The 27,402-nt window shown below is 41.1% G+C and overlaps 1 protein-coding gene across 5 annotated transcripts; it reads left to right on the top strand.

The window, feature by feature from the left end:
* Window positions 1-145: 145 nt before the first annotated feature.
* Window positions 146-27,360, top strand: LOC113494614 (spectrin alpha chain). 5 transcript variants are annotated; one of them, XM_026873039.1, is made up of 45 exons: window positions 146-262; window positions 2,511-2,604; window positions 4,557-4,730; window positions 4,875-5,141; window positions 5,858-6,046; window positions 6,518-6,706; window positions 6,877-7,047; window positions 7,332-7,499; window positions 7,739-7,978; window positions 8,212-8,400; window positions 8,532-8,640; window positions 8,819-8,998; window positions 9,299-9,483; window positions 9,741-9,893; window positions 10,102-10,261; window positions 10,502-10,707; window positions 10,964-11,191; window positions 11,557-11,691; window positions 15,367-15,501; window positions 15,757-15,882; window positions 16,218-16,409; window positions 17,356-17,545; window positions 17,888-18,098; window positions 18,402-18,519; window positions 18,838-18,882; window positions 20,183-20,331; window positions 20,587-20,809; window positions 21,080-21,225; window positions 21,418-21,520; window positions 21,721-21,870; window positions 21,956-22,093; window positions 22,210-22,327; window positions 22,469-22,664; window positions 22,743-23,060; window positions 23,165-23,574; window positions 23,717-23,943; window positions 24,057-24,170; window positions 24,289-24,436; window positions 24,586-24,700; window positions 25,062-25,085; window positions 25,753-25,865; window positions 25,966-26,115; window positions 26,196-26,366; window positions 26,443-26,612; window positions 26,689-27,360. In XM_026873039.1, the coding sequence occupies exons 2-45, from the start codon at window positions 2,530-2,532 to the stop codon at window positions 26,815-26,817; spliced, it is 7,347 nt and encodes a 2,448-aa protein (XP_026728840.1). In that variant the 5' UTR covers window positions 146-262; window positions 2,511-2,529; the 3' UTR covers window positions 26,818-27,360. The 5 variants fall into 5 exon arrangements, with proteins under 5 accessions (XP_026728840.1, XP_026728842.1, XP_026728843.1 ...); XM_026873040.1 differs by lacking the exon at window positions 146-262 and adding an exon at window positions 466-802; XM_026873041.1 differs by lacking the exon at window positions 25,062-25,085.
* The last annotated feature ends 42 nt before the right edge of the window (window positions 27,361-27,402 follow it).

Here is a 27,402-nt window from a genome sequence, read left to right on the forward strand (position 1 = left end):
TCAAATAAAAAGAAAGCTAAACATTAGATTATTTTATTTCTAAAACTAAGATCATTTATGTGTTTGAATTCCACGTTTAATTATAATACTGTTTATAAATCAGGTCATGCGCTGGTCAGCTGTAATGGAAGTAAATATTAGCTCTAGTAACATTGACAGTAGGTGGAGTGACGCGACTGCATGTCGAACGAACGATATTTGATGAAAATTCTTAGAAAAAGTGTTTAAAACGTGATAAATTCGTGTTATTTTGTAGTCAAAGGTAAGTTGTTTTTCTTAATTTCGATTTTAAGTACAGAAGGTTGTTTAATGAAGTTTTTTAAGTGTCCTAAATCTTATCTATGACACACCCATGTATCGGCGAATTCCTTCGGAATGTCCAACTTTCCGAAAGCAATCAAGTAAATTAAAACAGAAAATCTCAATGGAAACAAAAATTGTGGCTATCCGACGACACTACATTCCCTTCTTTCTCCCGGAAGTCTATAATTGACTTCGACCGTTATCCTTATTAGGTTTATTTTGGAACATTACGTCATTGTACATAAGAGGGAAGTATGTGGGGTCGATAGGTAGCGTTAGCTTCGCCGGCGACGGTTTTATTGCGGTAGAGTGTCTGCGGAGTGTGTCGGGCTGCAGGGCACACGATCTGGAACAGTGAGTCGCCGCATCGCCTGTACTTTCTACGTCAATATCGCCCCGTACATACATAATCGAGGCTTGATCAGAATACAGATAGTGTTGTGCCTACTGCAGTGCTGTAGTGTATTGATTTCTATTTTCTGGAAAGTGGTTTTAAAAGGTAATGAAGTGAAATCATTATAAGTAGTAAACAGTTTCTAGAATAAGAAATTTTATGGAGAGTGTAAAAATTCTCTTCTATAATAATGTAAAAGTACTTCCATTTTATATTTATTCTCATATTGTAAACAGAGAGCACTATGTTTTTTCCACAACTGCTTATCATTAACATCATCACAATTTCAAATTGATAGTATTACAATATCCAATAAATGTAAACATAATTGCTTGAAACAATGTTATCTCAGCTTCATAAAAAAAAAAAAACAGTTTTTATCCTGCCCCACCCATACATGATACAGTGTATGATTGCCTGGCCTAGATTATGTTGCATTGGTATTGATTACCTGAGTGGTATGTGCAGCCAACTGTCACACTTAACTGGGACAAGAATATATCAATAACTAGATAAAATACATTTATTTATGCTGAAAAGAGGTTTTAAATCCCAGTATTGCATTTAATATGTCAAAAGTTTTTAGAATAAATCCAAGCTCATCTGGTTCTCAAGAAAAAATGCTATTGTTAACCATTCTATATAGCATCTTGCCCAATAATTAGGCAAAGTTATGAATATCAAGAAATGATAATAATTAATGATTAATGCCATTTGAGGCCTGCTGATACCTAACATGAACTAGTCATAATGAATGTAGTAATTATCCGTGTTCATACTTTAGGCTAAGGAATGTGATTGTACTATTGAAAAATGACAAAATTAAAGATGTTCTTTTACTTATCCACTAATATTTTTTTACAAGCATAATGAAATGAAAAATTCACTGATAAAAAAGTAATAAAAAAATCTTAAAATAACTGTCATATGGCCATGAAGCTTACTGTCTCTATAATAATACAAATGTGTAAATATGATACAGATAGACACTAAGTAGGTCTTAACTTATTTGAGTCTCAGTATTTAGAGGACATAGAATTTTAAAGCAAACTTTTTCCATAATCTTGAGTTACTAAGTGCAATTCCTGAAATAGCATTAAACAATATTATCATCAAGTGTAAAGAACATTACAAAAGGGTGAGTCACAAGACCTTGTGATGTAAGCCTTGTTTGGTCACTGACATAAAGCAGACAACATGCAGTAGGCCAATTTCAAAACTTTACCATACAAATGTGGGTCAACTCAAATGATACCATGTTTTTACTTATTTATTCCTCTTGGCAATCTGAAGCTGTGTTAGATTTAAAAGTTTGTTCAGAAGCATTATGCAAAATGAATCATGCAAATAACAATTTTATTGTTAGAGATTGCAATATTTTAGTCCATTAGTTTTTACCTGTTTCAACCTGTCACTTTTAGCTTGATATCTTATTGATAAAAGACAATGGCATTTTTAGTAAACATATTTTTGTTAGGTTTGATACTTTTGCGTTCTTGCTTACTATGTAAGAGTGATGTCAAGTAGCTTGACCTTCTGACTTAATAATGCTATGTTTGATGAGATCAGAGAAAAACTGAAATGGCTGTGCTACATCATCAGTATCGCAAGCAATAGTTAAAATGAAGTTGAGAATTGTTTTTATGTATGTTAAATGAAAATTCTCAATTTACATAGCATTTCAATTTGAATATTTAGTGTACCTAGCATTATTTTCGAAGAATAGAATGTGTAACATATCAATAAGAATGTATAATCTTTTTATCATGAGTATTTATCATAATTTTTATATAAATTTTTTACTTTGTTACAGATAGTTTGACACAACCAACATGGAACAGATCCCGCCTCCCAAAGAGGTGAAGATCCTCGAGACTGCCGAGGATATTCAGGAGCGACGTGAGCAGGTATCTATCATGGCACACTTGTTTAAGCCTGTATTTAATGTAGCTTTATTAGTAGGTAGTCTTTAAAGGCAGGTTTTTTTAAAACTTCCACTTTCAGGAGTTTGATTATCAACCACTCGGCTATCCATGCATTTGGATTATACCATCTGATGATCTGTCTGTAGTCTGTTGGAGACTAACTAAAAAAAATGTCTCTGTGGGTTCTGTCTGTCTTATATTTAAAAGGATATGGTTAAAGACGTAGATACTTAATCTTGAATAAACTTAGAATAGTCTGGTATGTTATACATTTCACACTGAATACCAGAGTGGTTGACGCACGAAAACATTTTTCTTCTTCAATACCAAAAATACGAACCCGTCAAAAAATGTATATCGGAAATAACTATGAGAGCGGTGCCGGATGCGCACTGTGTGCGGCAATCGAGTAGCGACGACCCGTGTTACACCTGTGAAAAAAACCGGAAGTGTGCATTTATTTATATACAAACATTGTGGCCCCTTTTTTTCGACCCACACTGAAACGAATAAATACAAAACAGAGATCTATACTTATTTTTTATGAACAGAAATGTCTTCATGTCATTATTTCCGTTCATTCATGTCGTAATATTGGGTTATAGCTTAGATGGAGCGTAAAACGCTCAAAATAGAACTGTGAACCTTTCTCTATCGACTCGTAAGTCGATCACGCCGTCTCCGCGTCGCGTCATTTAATTAATTACTTATTAGTCATGTTGAACAAAGTAGAACATTACTGATAGACTGAGATAGGTGACGATGAAAATCAGCACGTAGTTTTGCTAGATGGATAATAGCAGCACATGCATATTTGCTGCTGATCTCAAGTTTCTTTAATAAATCAGGAATGCATTGGAAATAATTCTTTCTAAAAGAATTTGAGCGTACTCACGTAGGCAAGGACTAGATAAGATAAGATACTTGCTTATAATCAAGTCCGAGAAACGAAAAGTACTCGAAATGAAATTATATTCAATAAACAAAATGTGCACCGGTAAAGCCGCGTCCTATTTAAAGCAATGCAGGATGTTTCGATGAATCGCGAGGAATTGACCTAGGAAATTATACTCGCAGTAACATAAAAGACAAATTCTTGATATTTTCTTTATCTACAATTGTTCGCGACAACAGTTTGCATATTTAAGAAAACAAAATCTTGATAATGTTTTAACAAGAAAAAAAAGTGCTCGGTTCCAATTTCTTTTCGCGAATCGAAACTACATTTAGCGAGTACGTATAACCATCTTGCACAGCTGCTTGTTTTACGTCTGGGTATCTGTTCAATAGAACAGAAAAATCTATATTACATTGGGCTCGGTATTTAAAAAATGTGAAACAACAATAAAGATTAAAAAATCAAATAGTGTGTATAGAAACACACCATCATTTCGAATCTCTGTCATAAGATCTGTATCTGTATGTTTCACAAATAAATATGATTGATTGATAAGATTGTACACCTAATTAAATAATCCAAACAAATGGAGTAAAGTAACTCGACACCCAGTGAAAACAGGTTTTTATCCCTGTATTTTTATGCCTTTGCGTCGCCCTTAATAAAATTTGTCGCGCCGCCTCGCTCCCGATACCATTAAGGACGGCTACAGGCAGAGTCAGACTACATTTGTATATTTATGCTGTGTAATTATGTAGAGGATAATAGTCAATGCGTTCGTTTCCGTTGCGCTCTGTTGCGTAACGTTACATATGATATGAGTATCGATCTCGTATTGATAGCCATTTGCAAAGGATTGAATATTCTTGTAATTTATCTGAAAAAGTGGTTCATTACCCCCGTCCGTTTATTGTTAGAAGTCAATGAAACTGCTTGTGGCAATGCATGTTGGAATAAGATAAAATGTAAACTAATTTGTACTCACTGGTAAAATAATATCATCTTGCCCTTATTAATATCTTATTTTTTGTAACAGGTGCTCAATCGCTATGAAGACTTCAAGCAAGAAGCTCGTGCCAAGCGTGAGAAACTGGAGGACTCTCGTCGTTTCCAGTACTTCAAGCGTGATGCTGACGAACTCGAGTCCTGGATCCAAGAGAAGCTCCAGGCTGCCAGTGATGAGAGCTACAAAGACCCTACCAACCTTCAGGTAATTATATGAAATTCATTTCGGAATCTGACTGTATTTTAATTTCACAGAACTGGAGAATAAAATTAGTTCCTTATATGTGATTATTTTTAATAAGAGTTTGTAATTATTGTACCTACTTTATCAAACCTCTTTTTCGTTTAGGCTAAGATCCAAAAGCACCAGGCTTTCGAAGCTGAAGTGGCGGCACACTCGAACGCCATCGTGGTCCTGGACAACACCGGCAGTGAGATGATCTCGGCCGGGCACTTCGCGTCGGAGACCATCCGGCGACGCTTGGACGAGCTGCACCGCCTGTGGGAGCTGCTGCTCTCGCGCCTCGCCGAGAAGGGCATGAAGCTGCAGCAGGCGCTCGTGCTCGTGCAGTTCCTCAGGCACTGCGATGAAGTCATGTTCTGGATACATGATAAGGTAACATTGCAAGAACTACTATTGGCTAAGTGTTGTTCTAAAAGGCACACTTTTTATGTGTCGTCCTTAAATTCGACATGTCTCTAAGCATAATGTAGTCGGTTATTCGTCATTTGCTTCAATTTAATAAAGAGCACGTAGGTCGGATGTTTCTTTTATTATTAGGTTAAAATGTAATGATGGCCGTGGGCGTACACTACATTACGCCTATGTTGGGTGTGGAGCTCACGGTAGGCTATGTAAACTGTACAATAAAAATGTTTGTGAGCTCTGCCAATAATGCTTACTAAACTATGAGAAATGACGTCAGCGTTTAGTGTTGGATGTTGACGCTAATGTATTCTTTGTAATACCGATTTGGATGATTAGAACTGCCAGTCATATCTTAAAATTGTTTATGTACTACATCCTACTCTAAATTACATATGGTGTTCTAAGTTTTTGACAACATTTCAACATTGATTTTTGAAAAGTATTTTTTCTAATTTAGGTTCCTTTGATGAAGTGGTCTCAGCGAAAATTAGAAGCGAGACCAATACTCAGTTTTCTTTTTTAATACACGTATAATGTTAACAATATTTAGCTAACTTACAAAATAAAATAACTTACTGAACAAATTGTTACTTTTAAGTTAATACTTAACAATTAACTGGAAGTATAAAATAATATTTTAACCAAGATTCCTACACTATTCTAAGCACACACCCTATTCACAGGAGACATTCGTATGCGCGGACGAGTTCGGCTCGGACCTGGAGCACGTGGAGGTGCTGCAGCGCAAGTTCGACGAGTTCCAGAAGGACATGGCCGCGCAGGAGTACCGCGTCACAGAGGTCAACCAGCTGGCCGAGCGGCTCGTGCTCGAGGGACACCCCGAGAGGGAAACCATCGTCAAGAGGAAGGATGTAAGTTGTTTACAACACTTTTTTAACTTGAAATGATTGTTATGTTGAATTACCTCTGTAGCATTTTGTAAAATAACTATTCGCTAATAGTTTATTCTGAATTGATGTGGATTGCTAAATAAATAGATATTTTTTCTGAACTGATTGAACATGAAAGTACTTATTTCTCTTCTAGGTAGGTATTTCATATTTCTGGTATTGTCATCAGCGAAACAACACAATCAAATAAAGAAAGTGTTTCCAGTAGTCAAAACTCAATTATTTATTGCTTTCCATGTACACGTCGGTTTTAAAAATATAATGATACAAAACCATTATAGACCCAGTCGGGCACAGCAATAACTTAGTAGAGAAGAAGCAGTAATAGCCTTATATTTAATACAACACAAATTTAAAATTTTATTTTTGTCTTCACTTGGAAAAAAGAAAATTCTATATCTACAAAGGTACTATTAATAATGGTGTTTACAGGAGCTAAACGAAGCCTGGCAGCGTCTCCGCCAGATGGCTCTGATGCGTCAGGAGCGCTTGTTCGGCGCGCACGAGATCCAGCGCTTCAACCGCGACGCTGACGAGACCATCGCCTGGATCTCCGAGAAGGATGTAGTGCTGGGCTCCGATGACTACGGCAGGGACCTGGCCACCGTGCAGACGCTGCAGGTATGGGGATACTAGAATGTGATGAATATTGTGTAGGTCATTAAGAACAACACATACTTTTCACTTTCAGCCCTTATATAATATCGATAATTAGATGATAACGCTAGTTATTTACCTGAACATATCTCTCACGTAGAAGACAACATAATTATAACTTGTATGTGATATAGCGCAAGCACGAGGGCGTCGAACGTGACCTGGCGGCTCTAGAAGACAAGGTGTCGACCCTGGACGGTGAGGCGGCGCGCCTGGCCGCTATTCACGCTGACCACGCCCCCGCTATACACAGCAAGCGCGACGAGATCACGCTGGCCTGGCAGAAGCTAGTGCAGAAAGCTAAGGTATGATGGTATAGTCTATACTAAACTTAACTATTAAAAATTACCCTTTTTCAGGCGTAATGGGGTAAAACCTGTCATATTCAATGGGAAATATAATATTTGTTCTTTTTTTGGAAATAGTGGATTTTTATTCTATTATTCTTCTATACTATTAGTATGTGAAATGTTTCTTTTCCTACCCTACATCTTTGGATTCCGAGAATTGGTATTGGCAATTATCAGATTGGAAGTAGAAAAATAAGAAAGAAATTACTGGGTTATAACTGTTTTATTCGTCTCAACAGGAGCGTCGTTCCGAGTTGGAGTCATCATACGCTCTGCACCGTTTCTTGGCCGACTACCGCGACCTGATGTCGTGGGTGAGCGACATCCGCGCGCTCATCGCGGCCGACGACCTCGCCAAGGATGTGCCCGGCGCAGAGGCGCTGCTCGAGAAACACCAGGAGCATAAGGTGAGGGGCAGGATACACCTAATTTTTATATTTTTCTATTGCGAATGAAATAAAAATAGATTTAAATTTTCAAATTTTTACGATATAATTCAAATAAATAGGATTAATTTAGAAATCGCTTTTTTTTTCAATTTCTATTAGTCAGTTAAACTTTTTCTGTCGATTAAAGTTTTGTATGTTGCACGTATATAAATCAGCATTATATAAAGTGTTATTAAAAGTATAATATGATGGTGCAGGGCGAGATGGACGCGCGCTCGGACGTGATGGAGGCGTGCGCGGCGGCGGGCGCGGCGCTGGTGGGCGCGGGGCACCGCGCGGCGCCCGACGTGCAGGCGGCGCTGGCCGCGCTGCAGCGGGACTCCGCCGCGCTGCACGCGCTGTGGGACCAGCGCCGCGTGCTGTACCTGCAGTGCATGGACCTGCAGCTCTTCTACCGCGACACCGAGCAGGCCGACGCCTGGATGCACAAGCAGGAGGTACGCACGGACACCCACACACACTCCCTTAAACTAGTATAAGATCCCACTCCTGGACAGAATTTCTTTTTCACTTTTTTCCCTTCTTCACATATAACAGGATTGACACATTATTTTTTTTCACACATGAAACAACTTGCGACATAAATGATAAAGATCAATTGTTTGATAAAGTTCAATCATTGACTGCATTGAATCTGTTACAATTATTATATATTAAAATTATCTCACAGGCTTTCCTCGCTAACGAAGACGTAGGAGACTCTTTGGACTCAGTGGAAGCGCTACTTAAGAAACACGAGGACTTTGAGAAGTCGCTCGTAGCTCAGGAGGAGAAGATCAAGGCCTTAGATGAGTTCGCGTCGAAACTCATTGAGGGACAGCATTACGCTGCTGACGACGTCGCTCAGAGAAGGGAAATGGTAAGTGGCTGTTGTGAATTCGCTTATAACTATTCATTAATGTTTAATGTTAAATGACACAGTTTGATAGTTACCTTTCTCACTAAACGCCCTTGTCAGTGAGTCCTGAGTTATATGTGTTTGTGTAACAGTTGCTCGAGAGACGCGCAGCGTTGCTTGAGAAGTCGAGCCAGCGCCGCGCTCTGCTCGAAGATGCTTACAAGTACCAGCAGTTCGAGCGCGACTGCGATGAGACCAAGGGTAAGTACATAAAACGTGCTCATAGCGTGCACTGAAACTTTAATCAACAATCAACTTAATCAACAGTTCACTTTAGCAAAACGATATAAGACAAATTTATACTCTTTTGAATTAATCTCCTTTAGCATAAGCTTCAGGAACACTGAGTTCTCTACTAATTGACAATGTTTTTCATAAGGCTGGATTAACGAGAAGCTGAAGTTCGCGACGGACGACTCGTACCTGGACCCTACCAACCTGAACGGCAAGGTGCAGAAGCACCAGAACTTCGAGCAGGAGCTCCAGGCCAACAAGCCGCGCATCGACGAGATCACACTCACCGGACAACGACTGCTCGAACAGGAGCACTTTGCTAAACGTATGTATAATATCTATTTTAAATTTTATCTGTTTTAAAACCATTACAAGTACTGGCTCCATATTCTTTTTTATTTTTTATCATTGAAAAATATGAAAACAGTTCTTAGATGCTGTAAATTGATTAATAGATTTTTAGCCTTTCATCAGTTGACACTTAAAGGTTTTTAAAAGGTCAGAAACTTATTGAATGTACACAAAGTGTTACGTACTCTTTTTGTAACGACAGAAGAGGTAAATTCCATTGTCTGTAATTGGCTTCTTATTGGTCGTGTAAACTTAAGTACTATTCTTTATGCAGCTCAAATCGAGGCTCGCGTTGGCGAGTTAGCCGGCATCTGGGAGAAGCTGGCCGCGGCGTCCGAGTTGAAGGGCAGCAAGCTGGAGGAGGCGGCGGCGCAGCAACACTACAACCGCGCCGTCGAGGACATCGAGCTGTGGCTGTCCGAGGTCGAGGGGCAGCTGCTCAGTGAGGACTACGGCAAGGTCAGAACATAAAACATTTGCCACATATACGTTTCGTGATGCCTTTCAGATAGGCCGACCACTGTTGGTGACAAACCGTCAGGTTTACGAATCCCTTTCTTAACTAAAAAGTATACGACTTAAAAATGAAAGTCCTACTTCTAAAAAACATCCACATTCGTCTTAATTTTGCATGGGTTTGACAATGAACCTTAATTGCGGTAGATAATGCTTAGACCCCTGCAAGAACGTAAATTAATAATCCCGTTTCTCCTTAGGACCTGACAAGTGTGCAGAACCTTCAGAAGAAGCACGCGCTGCTCGAAGCTGACGTGAGCTCGCACGCCGAGCGCATCGACGCCATCCGCACGCAGGCCGAGCAGTTCATCGAGAGAGGACACTTCGACGCCGACAACATCAAGACTAAGAGGGTATGTCAATATTCAATCATATTTATTTAAAATTGGGTATGTTAACCCTGACTGAGAATGAGTTTATAGTAAAGTACGGTTTTATACGTAAAATATGATATATTATACTGTTAACAGCCCATAACGAAGCATGTGGAAAGTCTATTAAGACCTACACACATTGCAATATACCTATGGATAACTTACCAATATTTATTTCTTTATTTAGGATGGTCTGGTAGGCCGTTACGCAGCCTTAGACAAGCCGATGGCTATTCGCAAGCGTCGCCTGTTAGACTCGCTGCAGGCGCAGCAGCTGTTCCGGGACCTCGATGACGAGGCTGCCTGGATCCGCGAGAAGGAACCTATCATCGCCTCCACCAACAGAGGTAAGAATCTATCATAACACATATTTGGCAGGAATTTCTACTTCATTCTGGATGTTACTTTACTGAGAGTAGGCACTTGAAGGGAATCCTTATTAGCATCATCATTTTCTTCAGGAAGAAAAAAGTTATACAATACAGGAGTGTTCCCACTAAATAGAAAAACAATCTCCAAGATATGCATGACTCATGAATGCTTATAGTAGACCAGCCTTTAGTCTAAATATCGCATGTTCCCCTTAGGCCGCGACCTGATTGGCGTGCAGAACCTGATGAAGAAGCACCAGGCCGTGATGGGCGAGATGGCGCAGCACGAGGCGCGCGTGGACGCCGTGCGGGCCGCCGGCGCCGCGCTGCGGGACGCCGGACACTTCGCCGCCGAGGACATCGCCGCGCGCCTGCAGCAGCTGCACGCGCAGTGGACGCAGCTGCAGGACAAGGCCGCGCAGGTAGCCGCCCATACACCACACAACTACTTACATGCTGTTTGTTATTAAAATGCACCTGTCGTAAACTAAACGTTTGTGGCTGGTTGCATTTGTTTTGACGTCTCAGGCAGTCCAGTTAAAAATTGTCGAGTAGTTTAAACTCAACATATATTATAAAGGACAGCGTTGTTTTCTATACAAAGTAAATAATTCATTTCCATCAATAACATCCTAAATCAAGTTGATATTCAATTCAAACTATATTTATTTCTAACAGCGCAAACAAGACCTAGAAGACTCTCTCCAAGCTCAGCAGTACTTCGCTGACGCCAATGAAGCCGAGTCTTGGATCCGCGAGAAGGAGCCAATGGCTAACACGCACGACTACGGCAAGGACGAGGACTCGTCCGAGGCGCTGCTGAAGAAGCACGAGGCGCTGCTCTCCGACCTGGAGGCCTTCGGGAACACCATCAAGTCGCTCAGGGAACAGGCCGACGGGTGCAGGGTGAGTTTAGTTATTATGTTTATGTTTTGTGACCAGTCTGATAGTCAGATTGCTAGCATGGCCAGTGTAACCTGGCTAATATGTATAATGTGTAGCATTTTTTATTATTCTTTTAACCAGTTGAGGCTGAAACATCCTAAAAAGCTCTAGCAAAAGCTTCTGGATTGGGAAAAAACATGGTTTATAACCTGTATTGAACACATAGGGTTGTTTTATCATTGTGGAATTACTTCCTAATTTTAGTGGGCGGAGCCGCTGGAAACAGCTTGTGTAAAATAAAGCTTTTTAAGTAGAAGAAATCCTGTTTAGCAATATGGTAAATTACCGAAATCCAGTTTAGTTGCTAAACTATCACGTATTTGCAGCAACAAGAGTCCCCCGTGGTGGACGTGTCGGGCAAGGAGTGCGTGGTGGCGCTGTACGACTACGCGGAGAAGTCTCCGCGCGAGGTGTCCATGAAGCGCGGCGACGTGCTCACCCTGCTCAACTCCAACAACAAGGTAGGGACATCTCACACAATACTACCGCTGATATTTGCATTATATGCTCATATTATGTTCGTGTGTCATTTTTAATAGTTTCCGTTACTAAAGAATACCAGTGTGGATTATTCTTATATTCTAGTTGTAAAGAATAATAATAATTGTTATAAGTAACATTCTGCGCACGACGTGTCGTGTGTGACGTGGGTTCGATTTCCACGTTGGACAAGCCCTGAGTCTGGTTGTCGTTGTGCATATGACTTGAGTGTTTGTTAAACCCCCGCGACACGAGGGTTGAATTCCTAAATAATTAATGCAGGAGTAACATGAAAAAAAACCTACGACCTAGTATCAAAAGCCTATGACAAAAGTAAAAGACGGAAGGCTCGCAGCCTTCACATATCAGCTACAATTGATAATCTTTTCTAGACTCTAAAGTCATATGATTTGTTAACGGTCACCTTCTAACAAGCCAAGAGTCGTATATTAACAGAGACATTACATTGTTGTGCAAATGATTCTATACAAAAATAAATGTCCTGAACAAACAACCTATTTGCATAATCCAATAACGTGTCCCAAGGACATCGATTAAGGGCTATATTTCACCGGGACACCATGGCGGCGCAACCATTTGCGCCACCGTGGTGTCCGTAAGCTATCAAACTAGGCACCATACAGACACCAGAGTCGCCACACTACACTGAAGACAGAGTCAAAATGGACGTTGAAGAGACAGCACTACTGCTGTATGTACGTAGGAAAAGAGCGTTAAAGAGAAAAAAGAAACAGTGGTGGGTTCATCCTTATTTAGCCGATCGCTGTAAGAAAGGACAATTCGTTAACATATACGACGATCTAAGAAGATATCCGGATAAGTTTTTTGGCTATGTGAGGATGTCCTTGAGGTCCTTTGATGAGTTGTGTGAACATGATTTGTTGAAGCAAGACACAATATTAAGAAAATCAACCGTGGCGGCGCAACCAGTAACATTCTGTGCACGCGTCCGAGTTGGTCGCGCCGCCAAATTGGTTGCGCAACCAAACGGACACCAGGTGAGTAACTCTCTATAGAGCTGTATACATTTTGTTGGTAGCGGCGACTGGTTGCGCCGCCATGGTGTCCCGGTGAAGTATAGCCCTAAGGCAAACGGTAATACAAAACTAAACCAGAGGCAATGTTAAATGCTAAAACAATTAACTGCACTCAAAGATCTCGTACAAACTGTGTTCTATGGACATAATTGAAGCCCTTAACTCTTGCAATCAGCATTGTATCAAAAGCTTGTTCGAACTTGACGTCACGTATCGCTTGGATTACGCAAACCTATATAATTGGTACTTGACGCAGACGAAATTCGACCTTGTAACATTATTACAGTAACATTAAAAGATAATTCTCATGTACCTTATCACTATCTACATTTTTATCAACTAATATTAACTGAATCCGTTTGTTGGAATGTTTTTGACGATATCTTCGTGTAATTTGGACTTCTGGCTTTAGTTTTATCTTGATGTAAATACCTAGTATCTTTTTCGGTTATGTTTAGCCCTTGATGGCCCCTGTTGCGTGTACTTTGCGTTCCGAATTAGCTCATCTATCACATTCATACATTAACTAAGTGTTACAGCTATAGCTAATTGAAGAAAAAAATGCTATTTTGTATCAAATTGCTGCTAGATCTCTTTTAATCCAATTAGTCACATTTTAACATCCTGTACCAAAATACTTTTTTTCCAAATCAAATAGCTGTCATCTCATAAAGTATTTCTAACATTTTCGTTGATAAAACTGCGTAAATATCCTTCAGCTTGATCTTAGATAGGATTACATTTATATCTCTAACTCTAGCGAAGATATCACAATCTAATTCAATTCCAAATCAAAGCGGTGTTATAAACAAAACACAGTCATCTTAACAATAGATCATCTGCCGTTTACGCTTCATTAGTGAGGTTCCGTACAGGCTGGATCCATTGTTATCTGGCTCGCACCGATCTGTTTATGTAAGTCGCGCTGAACGATACCACGTGAACTCGTGGACGCATTGTACGATGAACTTCGGGCGGGGACGAACGCACACACAACACAAAATATCTTTATGATATCAAGCATCAAATTAAAATATGTTTCGAACTTTATACCTGTGTGTGTGTTTGTGATAATACTTCTCAAAATTAACTTAAAATTGAAATAAACTGCTTTAATTATCGATCTTAAATATATTTATTTAGTGTTCATTTTCGAATAGTTATGTGAATCATAACATGTGGCCGCTGAATTGTTCTGTGATAGTGAAGTGATACTAGAGTTAATATGATAGTGTTAAGTTGGTTATGTGTGATATTGGTGGACAATCTGTTTGTACACAACAGAAAGAATGATAAGAGATTATTGCATGTGAGTTACCTCAGATGTGTATTACTTATAGATTACTGACTTCCAGGACTGCATATTAACTGTGTTTGGTAATGTAATTTACGCCCAGTTTCTAAAAGGCTAGTCTAGTAGGCTAGTAGTTATATTTCTTCTACAAATTACGAGGATTGGTGATTGTTCATGTTTTACCTATTTTCCTTCTTAACTATACCTGTACTTAAATACAATACATCTTTATTCTCCGTATCGGACTTTTGTTAATTCAATGACATTCATTAAATCGGATAAGTTTTTACAACATCGCCTCAACCTCCCAACTCACACTTATTGATATTGTAACATATTCGCATTATAAGGAAGTGAGACCATATTTTAAATATTTTGTTGTGTGAATGACGTTGGTTTCACACAACACATATTGATAAAGCATTGATATACTTGATATGCTTTAAGTGTTTATTTGATACTCGTTCGAGAAACCTGATGAAATATTATTTAAATATTGCTTTGTCCGCATGTCCGGAAAAAAAACATAAGTTCAATATTTAATTACAGTTCAATTGCCAATCAGATATCTTACAATAATAAGAAATATGATCTTTATTTGTCCTATTTATAGTTACTTGTTCTCAAATCTACTAACAACTTCGGAATTCAGCGTCATACGAAACCAGTACTATTTCGGAGAATCCTGCACATATTTATACGAATAGGGGCCAATCCCCAAACTACGTAATAGTTCCGGCCAATATAATATACAGAGGAACGCTCCGCGATCGATCTCTCACAAGTTCAGAGGCCTTCCCAACATCGTTATAATATCAGTCATAATATTTTGTAGTATGAAGTCGATTGTTCTTGTGCACTGATACAATGATTGATTGGAACATTGTTTGTAAAGGTCGGAACCAAGGATGAAATTATTATGACAGGAAGTTTATATTATTTCCATTAGGTACATAAAGCTTAAAGTACATATCAATATTGAAAAAAATAGTTATACGTACTAAGGATTTGCAGTGAGCAACGACATAGTAAAAGTAAAGAATTTAATCTGCATGGTATTTAATATACCTTTAATGCTCATGCAAAATTATTTAGATCCAGTCAATTATGATATCGAAACATATCCCAAAATAAAATTTAAAATGTTAGGCTACGTTTACAACAAGGATGCGTGAATGTGTTTTTTAATGGATTGTTTCGCAATTCTATTGATGCTTACCTATGCTATTGATATTTGACCGTAGATTAAGCGATTATAAATAGTATTTACAATGGAAGTATTCTAACACCACTGTTGTCCGCAGGACTGGTGGAAGGTGGAAGTCAACGACCGCCAAGGCTTCGTGCCCGCCGCCTACGTCAAGAAGATCGACGCCGGCCTCTCGTCCTCGCAGCAGAACCTCGCTGATTCCAGCTCTATCGCTGCCCGACAAAACCAGGTATGTACCATTAGACTTTTGCATAAGAAACGAATATTTCCAAGATTATGATGAGTTATTTGACTATACATCATAAAATACAAAATTCCTGTAAATGGCTGCCGACTGTTTGTTTTTTATCCATTTTCATAGATTTGTTACCATATTACCACATAAATATGTTTTAATTATTATTCAGAATTATCAAAATAAAACACTAGAATTTAGAAGGTGAACTCTAAGGTGTAAGTCGTTACCTCAATTATTCCTTAACAGATCGAAGGGCAATATGACAACTTGCTGGGATTGGCGCGCGAGCGACAGAACAAGCTCAATGAGACCGTCAAGGCGTACGTGCTGGTGCGCGAGGCCGCCGAGCTCGCCACCTGGATCAAGGACAAGGTATGTTGCTCTCCCATTGCGGTAAGGTTTTTAATACTCGCTTTTGTAGAAGAAAAGCGAGTTAGGATAGGAGCGAGGATATACCACACGCTTCCTAAGTCTTCGAATAAGAAACGCAACAAAATACTACACAGCAGCACGGTGTTCTCTCCTTTTACAAAAAAAAAATACCATCAAAATATATATTAAGCTCGTTGTTTTATGAATATGTTAGTTGCGCTCACTATATTTTATTTCATAAACTAATTCATTCCAAATATTACCCTACCATCTAGTCTACAACATATGATTGCTATACTAGAACACACTTCATCTAAACATAACACTGTTAACAGGAAATGCACGCTCAAGTGCAAGACGTGGGCGAGGACCTGGAGCAGGTGGAGGTGATGCAGAAGAAGTTCGACGACTTCCAGAACGACCTCCGCGCCAACGAGGTGCGCCTCGCCGAGATGAACGAGATCGCCGTGCAGCTCATGACCGTCGGGCAGACCGAGGCCGCGCTCAAGATCAAGACGCAGATGCAGGTTAGTATTCGTTACATCATCATCATAGCTGCTGAACGGCGGAGGCCTACTAGAGTGGCGAACGACAAATTCTACAGCAGCATTTGCATAAGATGTTGCATGTGGTCACGACTTTAAGTAATATTACTTATCAAGTTGTCAATATATAAGGTTAAATTGATCATGTTCACACGCAATGACTACAGTTTTTCATATATTGCGGTTTCGGTCCCCGAATACTAAAATCATTTGTGTCCAATGTGGACTTATCCCCAGCAGTCATTTATGTTGTCTGTAGTAAGGTTCGACCTTTCAACCAATTACTTTACAAACGCAAATTACAGTCAGCACTTTTGACTATTTACCCTAGAGCTTGTCACTAATTTAACATATTATATATTATAATTAATTTATATTGCAAGGTAATTGAAAAATACCGTTACATGGATCAAACATTAAATGCGGATGCCTGACGAATCACGTAGGCATTGCGATGACATATTGTATGTAATTTATCCGTATAAACAAATATTTACGCAACAGTACATAATGACTGCCTCACGCGATTGAACCGTATAAACGTAAATCTCAACATTATTATATTAATTTGTTTTGTCTAACAAATGGAATTTATATGTGGCATTTAATAACTTGATAATAGTTGCAATATCAATGTGCGGGATTACAGCGCATGCATAAGAAGTATCTGTTGATTAGATAAACAACACATGGGCTTTCCTACATATTATTGTCGTTATCAAGTAAAGTGTGTCGAAGAAGTCGAAAATGACTTGCAAAAAAGAATCATATTCTTTTGGTCTATCTCTTAACATATTCAAAATATTTAAGCCTATCGTATAGTCTTTGCTGAAGCATGTATATTGTGTTGGAAAAAATAATAATTGATCTATTGTTGTTATAAAGTAGCCAAGTACATGAATTCATCAAGTAATACCTATTTTAACAGGAACTGAACTCGAAATGGACGTCCCTGCAACAACTGACGGCCGAGCGCGCCGTCCAGCTGGGCTCGGCGCACGAGGTGCAGCGCTTCCACCGCGACGTGGACGAGACCAAGGACTGGATCGCGGAGAAGGAGGCCGCGCTCGCCACCGATGACCTCGGCAAGGACCTGCGCTCCGTGCAGACGCTGCAGCGTTAGTATATGCCTCACTAATGAAGCAACAAAGACAACATAAAATCATTTTTCTTTCTTTTGGTTCCAAGAAGCAGGTGCTTTATGTAGAATATATGTTGATTCTGATGAAACCAAGCTGTACCCCAAAAAAGTTAGCCAATTCAAATCAAGCGCTTAATATTATGTGAAATCTTTATACATTACACATTTGAGTGATAATGTCGTGCCTGCGATGGATTAAACATAAGATCGTTTTTGGGCGGCACATTACTTCTAGAATCAGTCGAATAACCAGACACAGTTTAAAATTAATCTGGCCAAAATCCATTAACTATTAAGTTGATGCATTTATCTCCAATAGGTAAACATGAGGGTCTGGAGCGTGACTTGGCCGCTTTAGGAGATAAGATCCGCCAGCTGGACGACACCGCCAACAGGCTGATGTCCACGCATGGCGACTCAGCCGACGCTACCTACAGCAAGCAGCGCGAGATCAACGAGGCCTGGCAGCAGCTGCAGGCCAGGGCCAACGCTAGGAAGGAGAAGCTGCTCGACTCTTACGACCTGCAGAGGTGATACTCGAACTAATACCCCTGTATCTCTGATATAAAATAACCTTTGTTTAAAGGTTAAGGTTATATAAACCCACATAAAAGTGGGACACATTTTTTTAGCAAGATGATTTGTGCTTGGTTCAGTCATGTGTATTTATCGGGACTGCCTGACTACTTCGGCCCCAACCAGAGTTTTTATACATAAGCTGACGCGACGGCGGGGTCGAACTCAAATTCGTACTTCTTAATAGTTGGATTATGTAAGTTGTTTCAATAAATATTATGTTCTCTGTAACTCACCAATATTACGATATTTACTAGGTTCCTCTCAGACTACCGCGACTTGATGGCGTGGATCAACTCCATGATGGCGCTGGTCAGCTCCGAAGAGCTGGCCAATGACGTCACCGGCGCCGAAGCTTTGCTCGAAAGACATCAGGTAACTACACCCTGTAATATAAACATGTTCCATATGTACATGAGTCCCATGTTTGAACAAGCAGTGACTAATTCAGTGAAGTCATTTACATATGTCAATAATTATGTACAAAGATTTGTTTGTCCAATTTTACACTAGTCCTAATCAGAATCCCGCAAAATGTTTAATCTCATTACAAAACAATGCTAAATCTCATGCAGATAACAATTTGTGAAATGGAAAGGGGAAATATGATACTTGTGTAAATGGCAAGGTGATAATGAGTTGGCAACAAGTGGGTAAATAAGAACAAATAACACATGGTGACTGTATTTCTAGAGCCAGCGTTTGGAGATAGACGCGCGGTACGGCATAATGCCGCAGGTCAGACGCATTGCACGCATGTGTGCCCTCGCCTTACTAACTTGCAAGCCACCGTATCTACGTGTAGTGTTTGGAGTTCTAACTAACTTTCTTGGGTTATTACACAACTATCTAGTCTTTTTGGGTATTTCAAATTAAACAGTCGTAAATCAACATTTAATTAATAATATTAAATACTATCGTTATTTTTTATTTATTTAAACACAAAATACAAGAATGATCTTCTATAAAATTAAAAATATCAGAAAATCAATATTATGTTTAGGAAATATTAGTTACCTAGAGCAATTAAACTTAAAGTTCATTATGATTACAAAATAGTTAAAGAGTTTTTAAACTCGAAAAAGTATGATTTTGTGATTAACCTAAATTGAAAATAAATTAGCAACTACAAACACAATATTTTTTCGTCTTTAGTATTGGAATCAATTCAAAAACTGTTCTGACCCCTCGAACACAAACACTACAAGTATTGGAGTGACTTGTAAGAAATAATCAACACCCGTGTATGCGATAATACACAATAATATACACTACACTCGATGTGCTGTTTACTTGTACTATCTTATTACCATTAATATTGTTTAGTGGCGGGGTAGTTACCCTAACCGTTTTATATTTAAAAACTTAACTCGCAAAGACAAGAACTTTATTAACCATTTTATTTTTCATCTATTTTGGTTTCGTATTTCCTGTTGTGATCAAGTACAGTCAACGTAAAAAGTTACACAATATCATTTTTTAGGCAATTTTATTAGTTGTTCGGAAGTCTTAGTGCAATTTATTAAGTACTTATTAAAAATGAAATGATATGTTGTAGCAACAACTTTTACAGTTGACTGTACCCTGTGTGATTTCCAAGTGTTTTCCGTTTGTCTCTATGTGTTTCAGTGTGTTTGTATAGTTTTTGTGCAATCTGTCTTCTCGTTTTACAATAATTATAAATATTTTTCTTAAAATTATGTGTTGTTTTCACGTGTTTTGTACAGCGTACATGAGAAAACAAAGAATTTCCCCAATAATGAGCCAATTTAGTTTCAAATATAAATAACTAAGTAATGTTATAAACAGAGCCTTCGCCATTACTTATTACGTTTAAGGTTGGGTGTTATTGTATTCTTTCGCTCTTACAGCTTCTCTTTGGACTGCAATGTATTTTTAATTGCTGTCCTATTATAAAATTAACACGATCTTCACCTTCCGATATAATATCCTTCATTAACGCGGATTGGAAGATGTAGATCATGTACGTAGTTGAGTTCATCAAAGAAACTTTGTTAACATCTGCTGTATGATTCAGGAGCACCGCACGGAGATGGACGCCCGCGCCGGCGCGTTCCAGGCGCTGGAGCTGTTCGGCCAGCAGCTGCTGCAGGGCGGACACTACGCCAGCGTCGACATCCAGGAGAAGCTCAACAACATGAGCGACGCGCGCCAGGAGCTCGAGAAGTCAGTACACCATGAATTAATACTACCAATATATTAACGATATGTTTGATCTGATTACAAATAATTAGATAATGCTCAACCTGCAATGAGTTAGTAATTAGGCTGATTAACATTTCATTTACGTCGAACCGTCGCTAATCGAGTGCAAAAGGAGCAACATTTTATTCTACACTCTTTTTAGTCACTTATAGAAATGATCTGGCCAGTTTGTTCAGTAACAATGTATATAGTTTACATGGTGTATTTGTGGTTCAGAGCATGGGTGGGTCGCCGCATGAAGCTGGACCAGAACCTGGAGCTGCAGCTGTTCTACCGCGACTGCGAGCAGGCGGAGGGCTGGATGGGAGCGCGCGAGGCATTCCTCTCGCCCGCTAAGGACGCGCCCGACGCCGCTGACGCCGCCGACGCCGCGCAGCCCGACAACGTCGAGCAGCTCATCAAGAAGCACGAGGACTTCGATAAGGCTATCAATGCTCACGTTAGTATCTTCGATTAAATACGTATTGTATATAGCTTTCAAAAGAGAATTACCGAAACTGTTTCATGACTGTGGTTGATTTAATAGTCAACTAAACAAAATAAACTTTCAGAAAGTGACAAAATAAGGAATAAGCTGTCTGTAAAAGTTTGTAAAATAATTAAATGGCATGTTTTATTTTGAAAAGTATTGTTAAAATTATTGTTCATCAGCTCTCAATGCTTTATACACAATCAATTAATAACCATGAATATGCTCGTCTACCCACAGGAGGAGAAGATCGCTCAGCTGCAGACGCTGGCCGACCAGCTGATGGCGTCCGAGCACTACGCGGCCGACGCCATCGACGACAAGCGCCGCCAGGTGCTCGACCGCTGGCGACACCTCAAGGAGGCGCTCATCGAAAAGAGATCCAGGTAAGCACTTGTAGCAGACATCATCCTACAACCCTTTCCCCGACAGCTACTGAGATTTCACTCACAAAAATTGAAAGCATCTATATGGTGCACTTTCAAAACGTTAGCTATTAACTAACTCTCTTTTTATAGCATGATTCAGAAACTTAGTCTTGAGGATCCACTTGTTCAGTTGCATTTTTTGTCGTACAGATTGGGAGATGAGCAGACCCTGCAGCAGTTCTCTCGCGACGCCGACGAGATGGAAAACTGGATTGCCGAGAAGCTGCAGCTCGCCACCGAGGAGAGCTACAAGGTAAACTTATACATGTACAACATTACCAGAGCCTTTATATAATTTAAATGGAACTCGATCCTGCTATCTGGTTGTTTTTGCGTAACTGCAGCAATAATTTACTTGTCCCTATTTTTCGTTGCATACTTGTTCCAGCACTTTCAACACATTCAAATTCAATTGCATACATATCTTAACTATGTGTTGTCGTGTACTACCAGGACCCGGCCAACATCCAGTCGAAGCACCAGAAGCACCAGGCCTTCGAGGCGGAGCTGGCGGCCAACGCCGAGCGCATCCAGTCCGTGCTGGCCATGGGAGGCAACCTCGTGCAGCGGGGACAGTGCAGCGGCAGCGAGGACGCCGTGCAGGTAACACACGCACACCGATTTAACCTCATACTAATCATAAAAAACATTAATCATGAGTAATCACAATAATGTTGTCACCAAACAGGCTCGCTTAGCATCCATCGCGGACCAATGGGAGTTCTTGACGCAGAAGACGACGGAGAAATCTCTGAAACTGAAGGAGGCCAACAAGCAGCGCACCTACATCGCCGCTGTCAAGGATCTCGACTTCTGGCTTGGAGAGGTACGGTATTCAACATCTTGAATAAGTCATAGAATAATTTGCTGCTTTAAACATGTGATGTTTTTTTATATTTCCATTAGTGTTGATGTATAGATTAATCATGTGCGATTTTGTAGGTTGAGAGTCTACTGACATCAGAGGACTCTGGCAAGGACCTGGCCTCGGTACAGAATCTCATGAAGAAGCACCAGTTGGTGGAAGCCGACATACAGGCGCACGAGGACAGGATCAATGGTGAGCATTTATACTTATATTAACAGTTTCATGTCTCGTTGAGTGGTTCGTGTAAGTAATAGTTCATCGAAGCGTTGATTCATCTAGCATTTATGTGTCAACATTAAATTACCGTCATGTTAACGCTTGTCGTGTGTGCAGACATGAACGGCCAGGCGGACGCGCTGGTGTCGAGCGGCCAGTTTGACAGCGCGGGCATCGGGTCGCGGCGCGCCGCCATCAACGAGCGCTTCGAGCGCGTGCGGAACCTGGCCGCACACCGCCGCGCCAGGCTACACGAGGCCAACACGCTGCACCAGTTCTTCAGGGACATCGCCGACGAGGAGTCCTGGATCAAGTACGCACTACGACTAAAGCTAATTCTTGCAATTACTATAAAACTTCAAGACACCTAATTGCTGTTTTTCTTCTCAAGGGAGAAGAAACTGTTGGTCGCTTCCGACGACTACGGCCGCGATCTGACCGGTGTGCAAAACTTGCTCAAGAAGCACAAGCGTCTGGAAGCCGAGCTGGCAAGCCACGAGCCCGCCATCCAGGCCGTCCAGGAGGCCGGAGAGAAGCTGATGGACGTGTCCAACCTCGGCGTGCCCGAGATCGAGCAGCGGCTGAAGGCCCTCGCCCTGGCCTGGGCCGAGCTGCAGGCGCTGGCGGCCGAGCGTGGCGCCAAGCTGCAACAGTCGCTCGCCTACCAACAGTTCTTGGCGAAGGTCGACGAGGAAGAGGCTTGGATCAGGTAAGATAGCGAGCTTGAAGGCATTGTTTTGTTGCCATACACATTTTTCTATACGATGGCCGGATATAAATCAAAAATACATTTAATTTGGTTGTGTGGTTTAGTGAGAAGCAGCAGCTCGTGGTCGTGGGCGAGTGCGGCGACAGCATGGCGGCCGTGCAGGGGCTGCTGAAGAAGCACGAGGCGCTGGAGGCGGAGCTGGCGGCGCGCGGGGAGCGCGTGAAGGACCTGGCGGCGGACGGCGAGCGCCTGCTGGCGGCCGGCAACCTGCACGCCGACGCGCTGGCGCACCGCATCCGCGCGCTGCAGGCCAAGCTCGACAAGCTCACGGGGCTGGCCGCCCGGCGCAAGGCCGCGCTCGTCGACAACTCGCTCTACCTGCAGCTGCTGTGGAAGGCCGACGTCGTCGAGTCCTGGATCGCCGACAAGGAGACGCACGTGCGCTCCGACGAGTTCGGCCGCGACCTGTCCACCGTGCAGACGCTGCTCACCAAGCAGGACACCTTCGACGCCGGTACGTGTGCAATAACTATACCGTTCTCATAACTGTAAAATATCGTCATCTCATGGGTAGACCAGTTTCTTGTAAATTGCCTAAGGTTTAATTTTTATGTGCTCTTAACAATATGTGCTAAACATTGTATAATTATATTTAGGTCTAGCGGCTTTCGAGCACGAGGGCATCCAAAACATAACATCGCTGAAGGAGCAGCTGGTGGCGGCTGGTCACGAGCAGACACAGGCCATCGTGAAGCGTCACGGTGATGTCATCGCCCGCTGGCAGCGCCTGCTGGCCGACTCCGCCGCCCGCAAGCAGCGTTTGCTGCAGCTGCAGGACCAGTTCCGCCAGATCGAAGAGCTCTACCTCACCTTCGCCAAGAAGGTAAACAATATATCAAGATAAACTTTAGTCAATTTTAAGCAATATTCTAGTCATCTAGATATGACAGTGGTTTATAATTATCTTGTTTACACGTTATTTGTTTTGTTCTACAGGCGTCAGCTTTCAACTCTTGGTTCGAGAACGCAGAGGAGGACCTCACGGACCCCGTGCGCTGCAACTCAATCGAAGAGATCCGCGCGCTTAGGGATGCGCATGCGCAATTCCAAGTAAGTCTACCACAAATTGCAAACATTAAAACAATTAACTAGGCACAAATGCACTTTCGCCCGTGAAGTGGTTACGCTTGTAACTTTGAATTAAAAATTAAATTATTGTTTTTGCTAGGCATCGCTGTCATCGGCCCAAAGTGACTTCGAGGCGTTAGCGGCCCTGGACGAGCAAATCAAGTCGTTCAACGTGGGTGCCAACCCCTACACCTGGTTCACCATGGAAGCTCTCGAGGAGACCTGGCGCAACCTGCGCAAGATCATAGGTAATGTATTCCATTCGGCTAAACATGCATAGGTAATCTGAAACGGCAATTCTGTGTTAAATAAATATGTGACGAAATAAGATTTAAAAAATGTTTGTACATATCTTGCTCTTTATGTGACTGATGTGAGATTCTTTTGTCTTGTATAGCCGAGCGCGACGTAGAGCTGACGAAGGAGGCTCACCGCCAGGAGGAGAACGACAAACTGCGCAAGGAGTTCGCCAAACACGCGAACGCCTTCCACCAGTGGCTCACCGAGACTCGGTATGTAGCAGTATAGGTTTAATTATGTCATAGGCCGGATCGAATCCACGAACATGCATCAAGTCCGTAAACCTTCTGCCAAAGATTACAAACTATTTTTGTTGAAACACCTTTTGTTGTCAACATGTAGATGTTGATGCTATCTAATTACTGAAAAAAGCTTATAACACAAGTTTTATTCTTTGATTACAAGTAAAATTATGTTCAACAGTTCAGTTTCTATAGAAACTTCTTAATAACATGTAAGCAGATCATGTTCCTGATAGAAGTGCATCTAGAAAGTTATTAAGATGGGCGGAAGCTTATGAATTTAATGTTGAGTTTATACCATAGCCGTGTTGACGCTACTGTTGATGTACAGGTACCGGCTGCTAGGCTGGGACGGGTAACGTATACGATGTCACGTGTTCATACTAAAATGGCAAACGAAGCGCTTACCGGCTTGGCTTAAGTAGCAACACATATAGGCCCATCTTGATATCGCTATCAATCACCAAATATCATTAATTCTTTTCTCTTATGATATTTTGTGACTGTTTTAACTACTGCTAAGATTGAAGAAGTTAAAAAAGCGAAAATTATGTATTTTTTTCCCGTGCTCGTATGCATATTTGTTGAAAAAATATATATTTATTCTGTTTAAAAAAGTAAAACATAAAACTTTGTATTAGAACTTTTGCCAAGCCGTTATTACAAATAAGCCCGTTCTATCGATGTCAACCGTTTAGCTTAATGATTGGCTTCAACCGATATCTGTCGTGTTTCGTCACGTTTCAATGTCACTGAAATTATATCTAATGTTTAATACGAGTGTTTATATTACGATACTAATTCACTCTTCTTCTCACTTAGATGTTCTACCATAAATTAACAAACACTTTCAAGACTCAATTGGTTCAGAGTCGTTGTAAAAGATAATTAATGAGTCGTGTTTTGGTGATTTTTACGAAAACTTGCTTTATTTAAAAACACCTATAAATACTTGTTCAGCTTTTATGAATCCGCCTGCAATTAGTAAGTTATCTAACATAGTTATATGTCTGTGTGTGCAGTACATCCATGATGGAGGGTACGGGGTCGCTGGAGCAGCAGCTGGCCACGCTGCGGCAGCGCGCCGGCGAGGTGCGTGCGCGCAGGGCTGACCTCAGGCGGCTGGAAGAACTAGGTAAGATATAACTCCACTCATACCTTTACCCAAATTCTCATTTTATTTATCACAAATATTTGCCATCGGTTTTACTAACTATTACGATTTGTTTACCAAGGCGCGGCATTGGAGGAGCACCTGATCCTGGACAACCGCTACACCGAGCACAGCACGGTGGGACTTGCCCAGCAGTGGGACCAGCTCGACCAGCTGTCCATGCGCATGCAGCATAACCTCGAGCAGCAGATACAGGCCAGGAACCACTCTGGTACGACACGCATACCATACATTCAGACACATTTTTATTTTGTTTACAGTCATTTAATAAAATCCAAATCTGTTCTGCAGGTGTAAGCGAGGATGCCTTGAAGGAGTTCTCGATGATGTTCAAGCACTTCGACAAGGACCGCTCGGGCCGCCTCAACCACCACGAGTTCAAGTCGTGTCTGCGTGCGCTCGGCTACGACCTGCCCATGGTGGAGGAGGGACAACCCGACCCCGAGTTCGAGGCCATACTCAGTCAGTATTCACAACATTCACACATTATACTCTTATGTAAATTGTACGAGCAAAGTACTCAATGATTGTTTTACAGATGTGGTGGACCCGAACCGCGACGGTCAAGTATCCCTCCAAGAGTACATGGCGTTCATGATCAGCAAGGAAACCGAGAACGTCCATTCCTCCGAGGAGATAGAGAATGCGTTCCGCGCTATCACAGCGCACCAGGACCGCTCCTACGTCACCAAGGATGAACTCTACGCCGTAAGTGTTGCTGCAAGTTGTGTGTCAGCCCGTTACTATAACATAGTGTATTTACTAACCAGCTATTCACCCACAGAACCTCACGAAGGAGATGGCGGACTACTGCGTAGCGCGCATGAAGCCCTACGTGGACAACAAGACGGAGCGGCCCATCCCCAACGCTCTCGACTACATCGACTTCACTCGCACGCTCTTCCAGAACTAGACGCACCACGCGCCGCCCGCGCAGTACATTATTTAACGCATTAAATACAAAAAGAAAAACATGTTTTTTAATTTGTGACGTATTCCCATCTTACGAGTACTGCGCGGCCGACCGCGCGATCAGCTTGCATTTGCATTACTATTTATATAGCACTATTAAATGTTCTATTATTCCAGAAGTTTATAGACTGAATATTAAAAGCATTTCTAAAATTAATTCACATCGTAGCTTTAGAGTCTGTATAACTTGGACTTAAAAACAATATTGACATAAAATAGTAAGTTGATGTCGGTGCGTTGTCGTTTCGGAAGGCTGTGCTTGTGTTCGGCGAGCGAGCAAGCGCACGTGCCCCGAGCGGTCAACGTTCACGTCGTGTCACTACTTGCGTAGTCACCTTGTACCTTATGGTATATGCAGTAAGGGTGAGAATTCCTTTTCTCTGATGCGAGCAGAGAGATACGAAGCTGCCAGTCTCTACGACTTGACGTCAGTATTAACTAATTATAACGTTTGGTAATATAAACTTTCTCTTTGAATTTTCAATGTTCAACTATTCGCATTTCATCATATTTTATAATTTGCTGT

This window comes from Trichoplusia ni, chromosome 5 (genome assembly GCF_003590095.1).
Source record: "Trichoplusia ni isolate ovarian cell line Hi5 chromosome 5, tn1, whole genome shotgun sequence".
Lineage (NCBI taxonomy): Eukaryota > Metazoa > Arthropoda > Insecta > Lepidoptera > Noctuidae > Trichoplusia > Trichoplusia ni.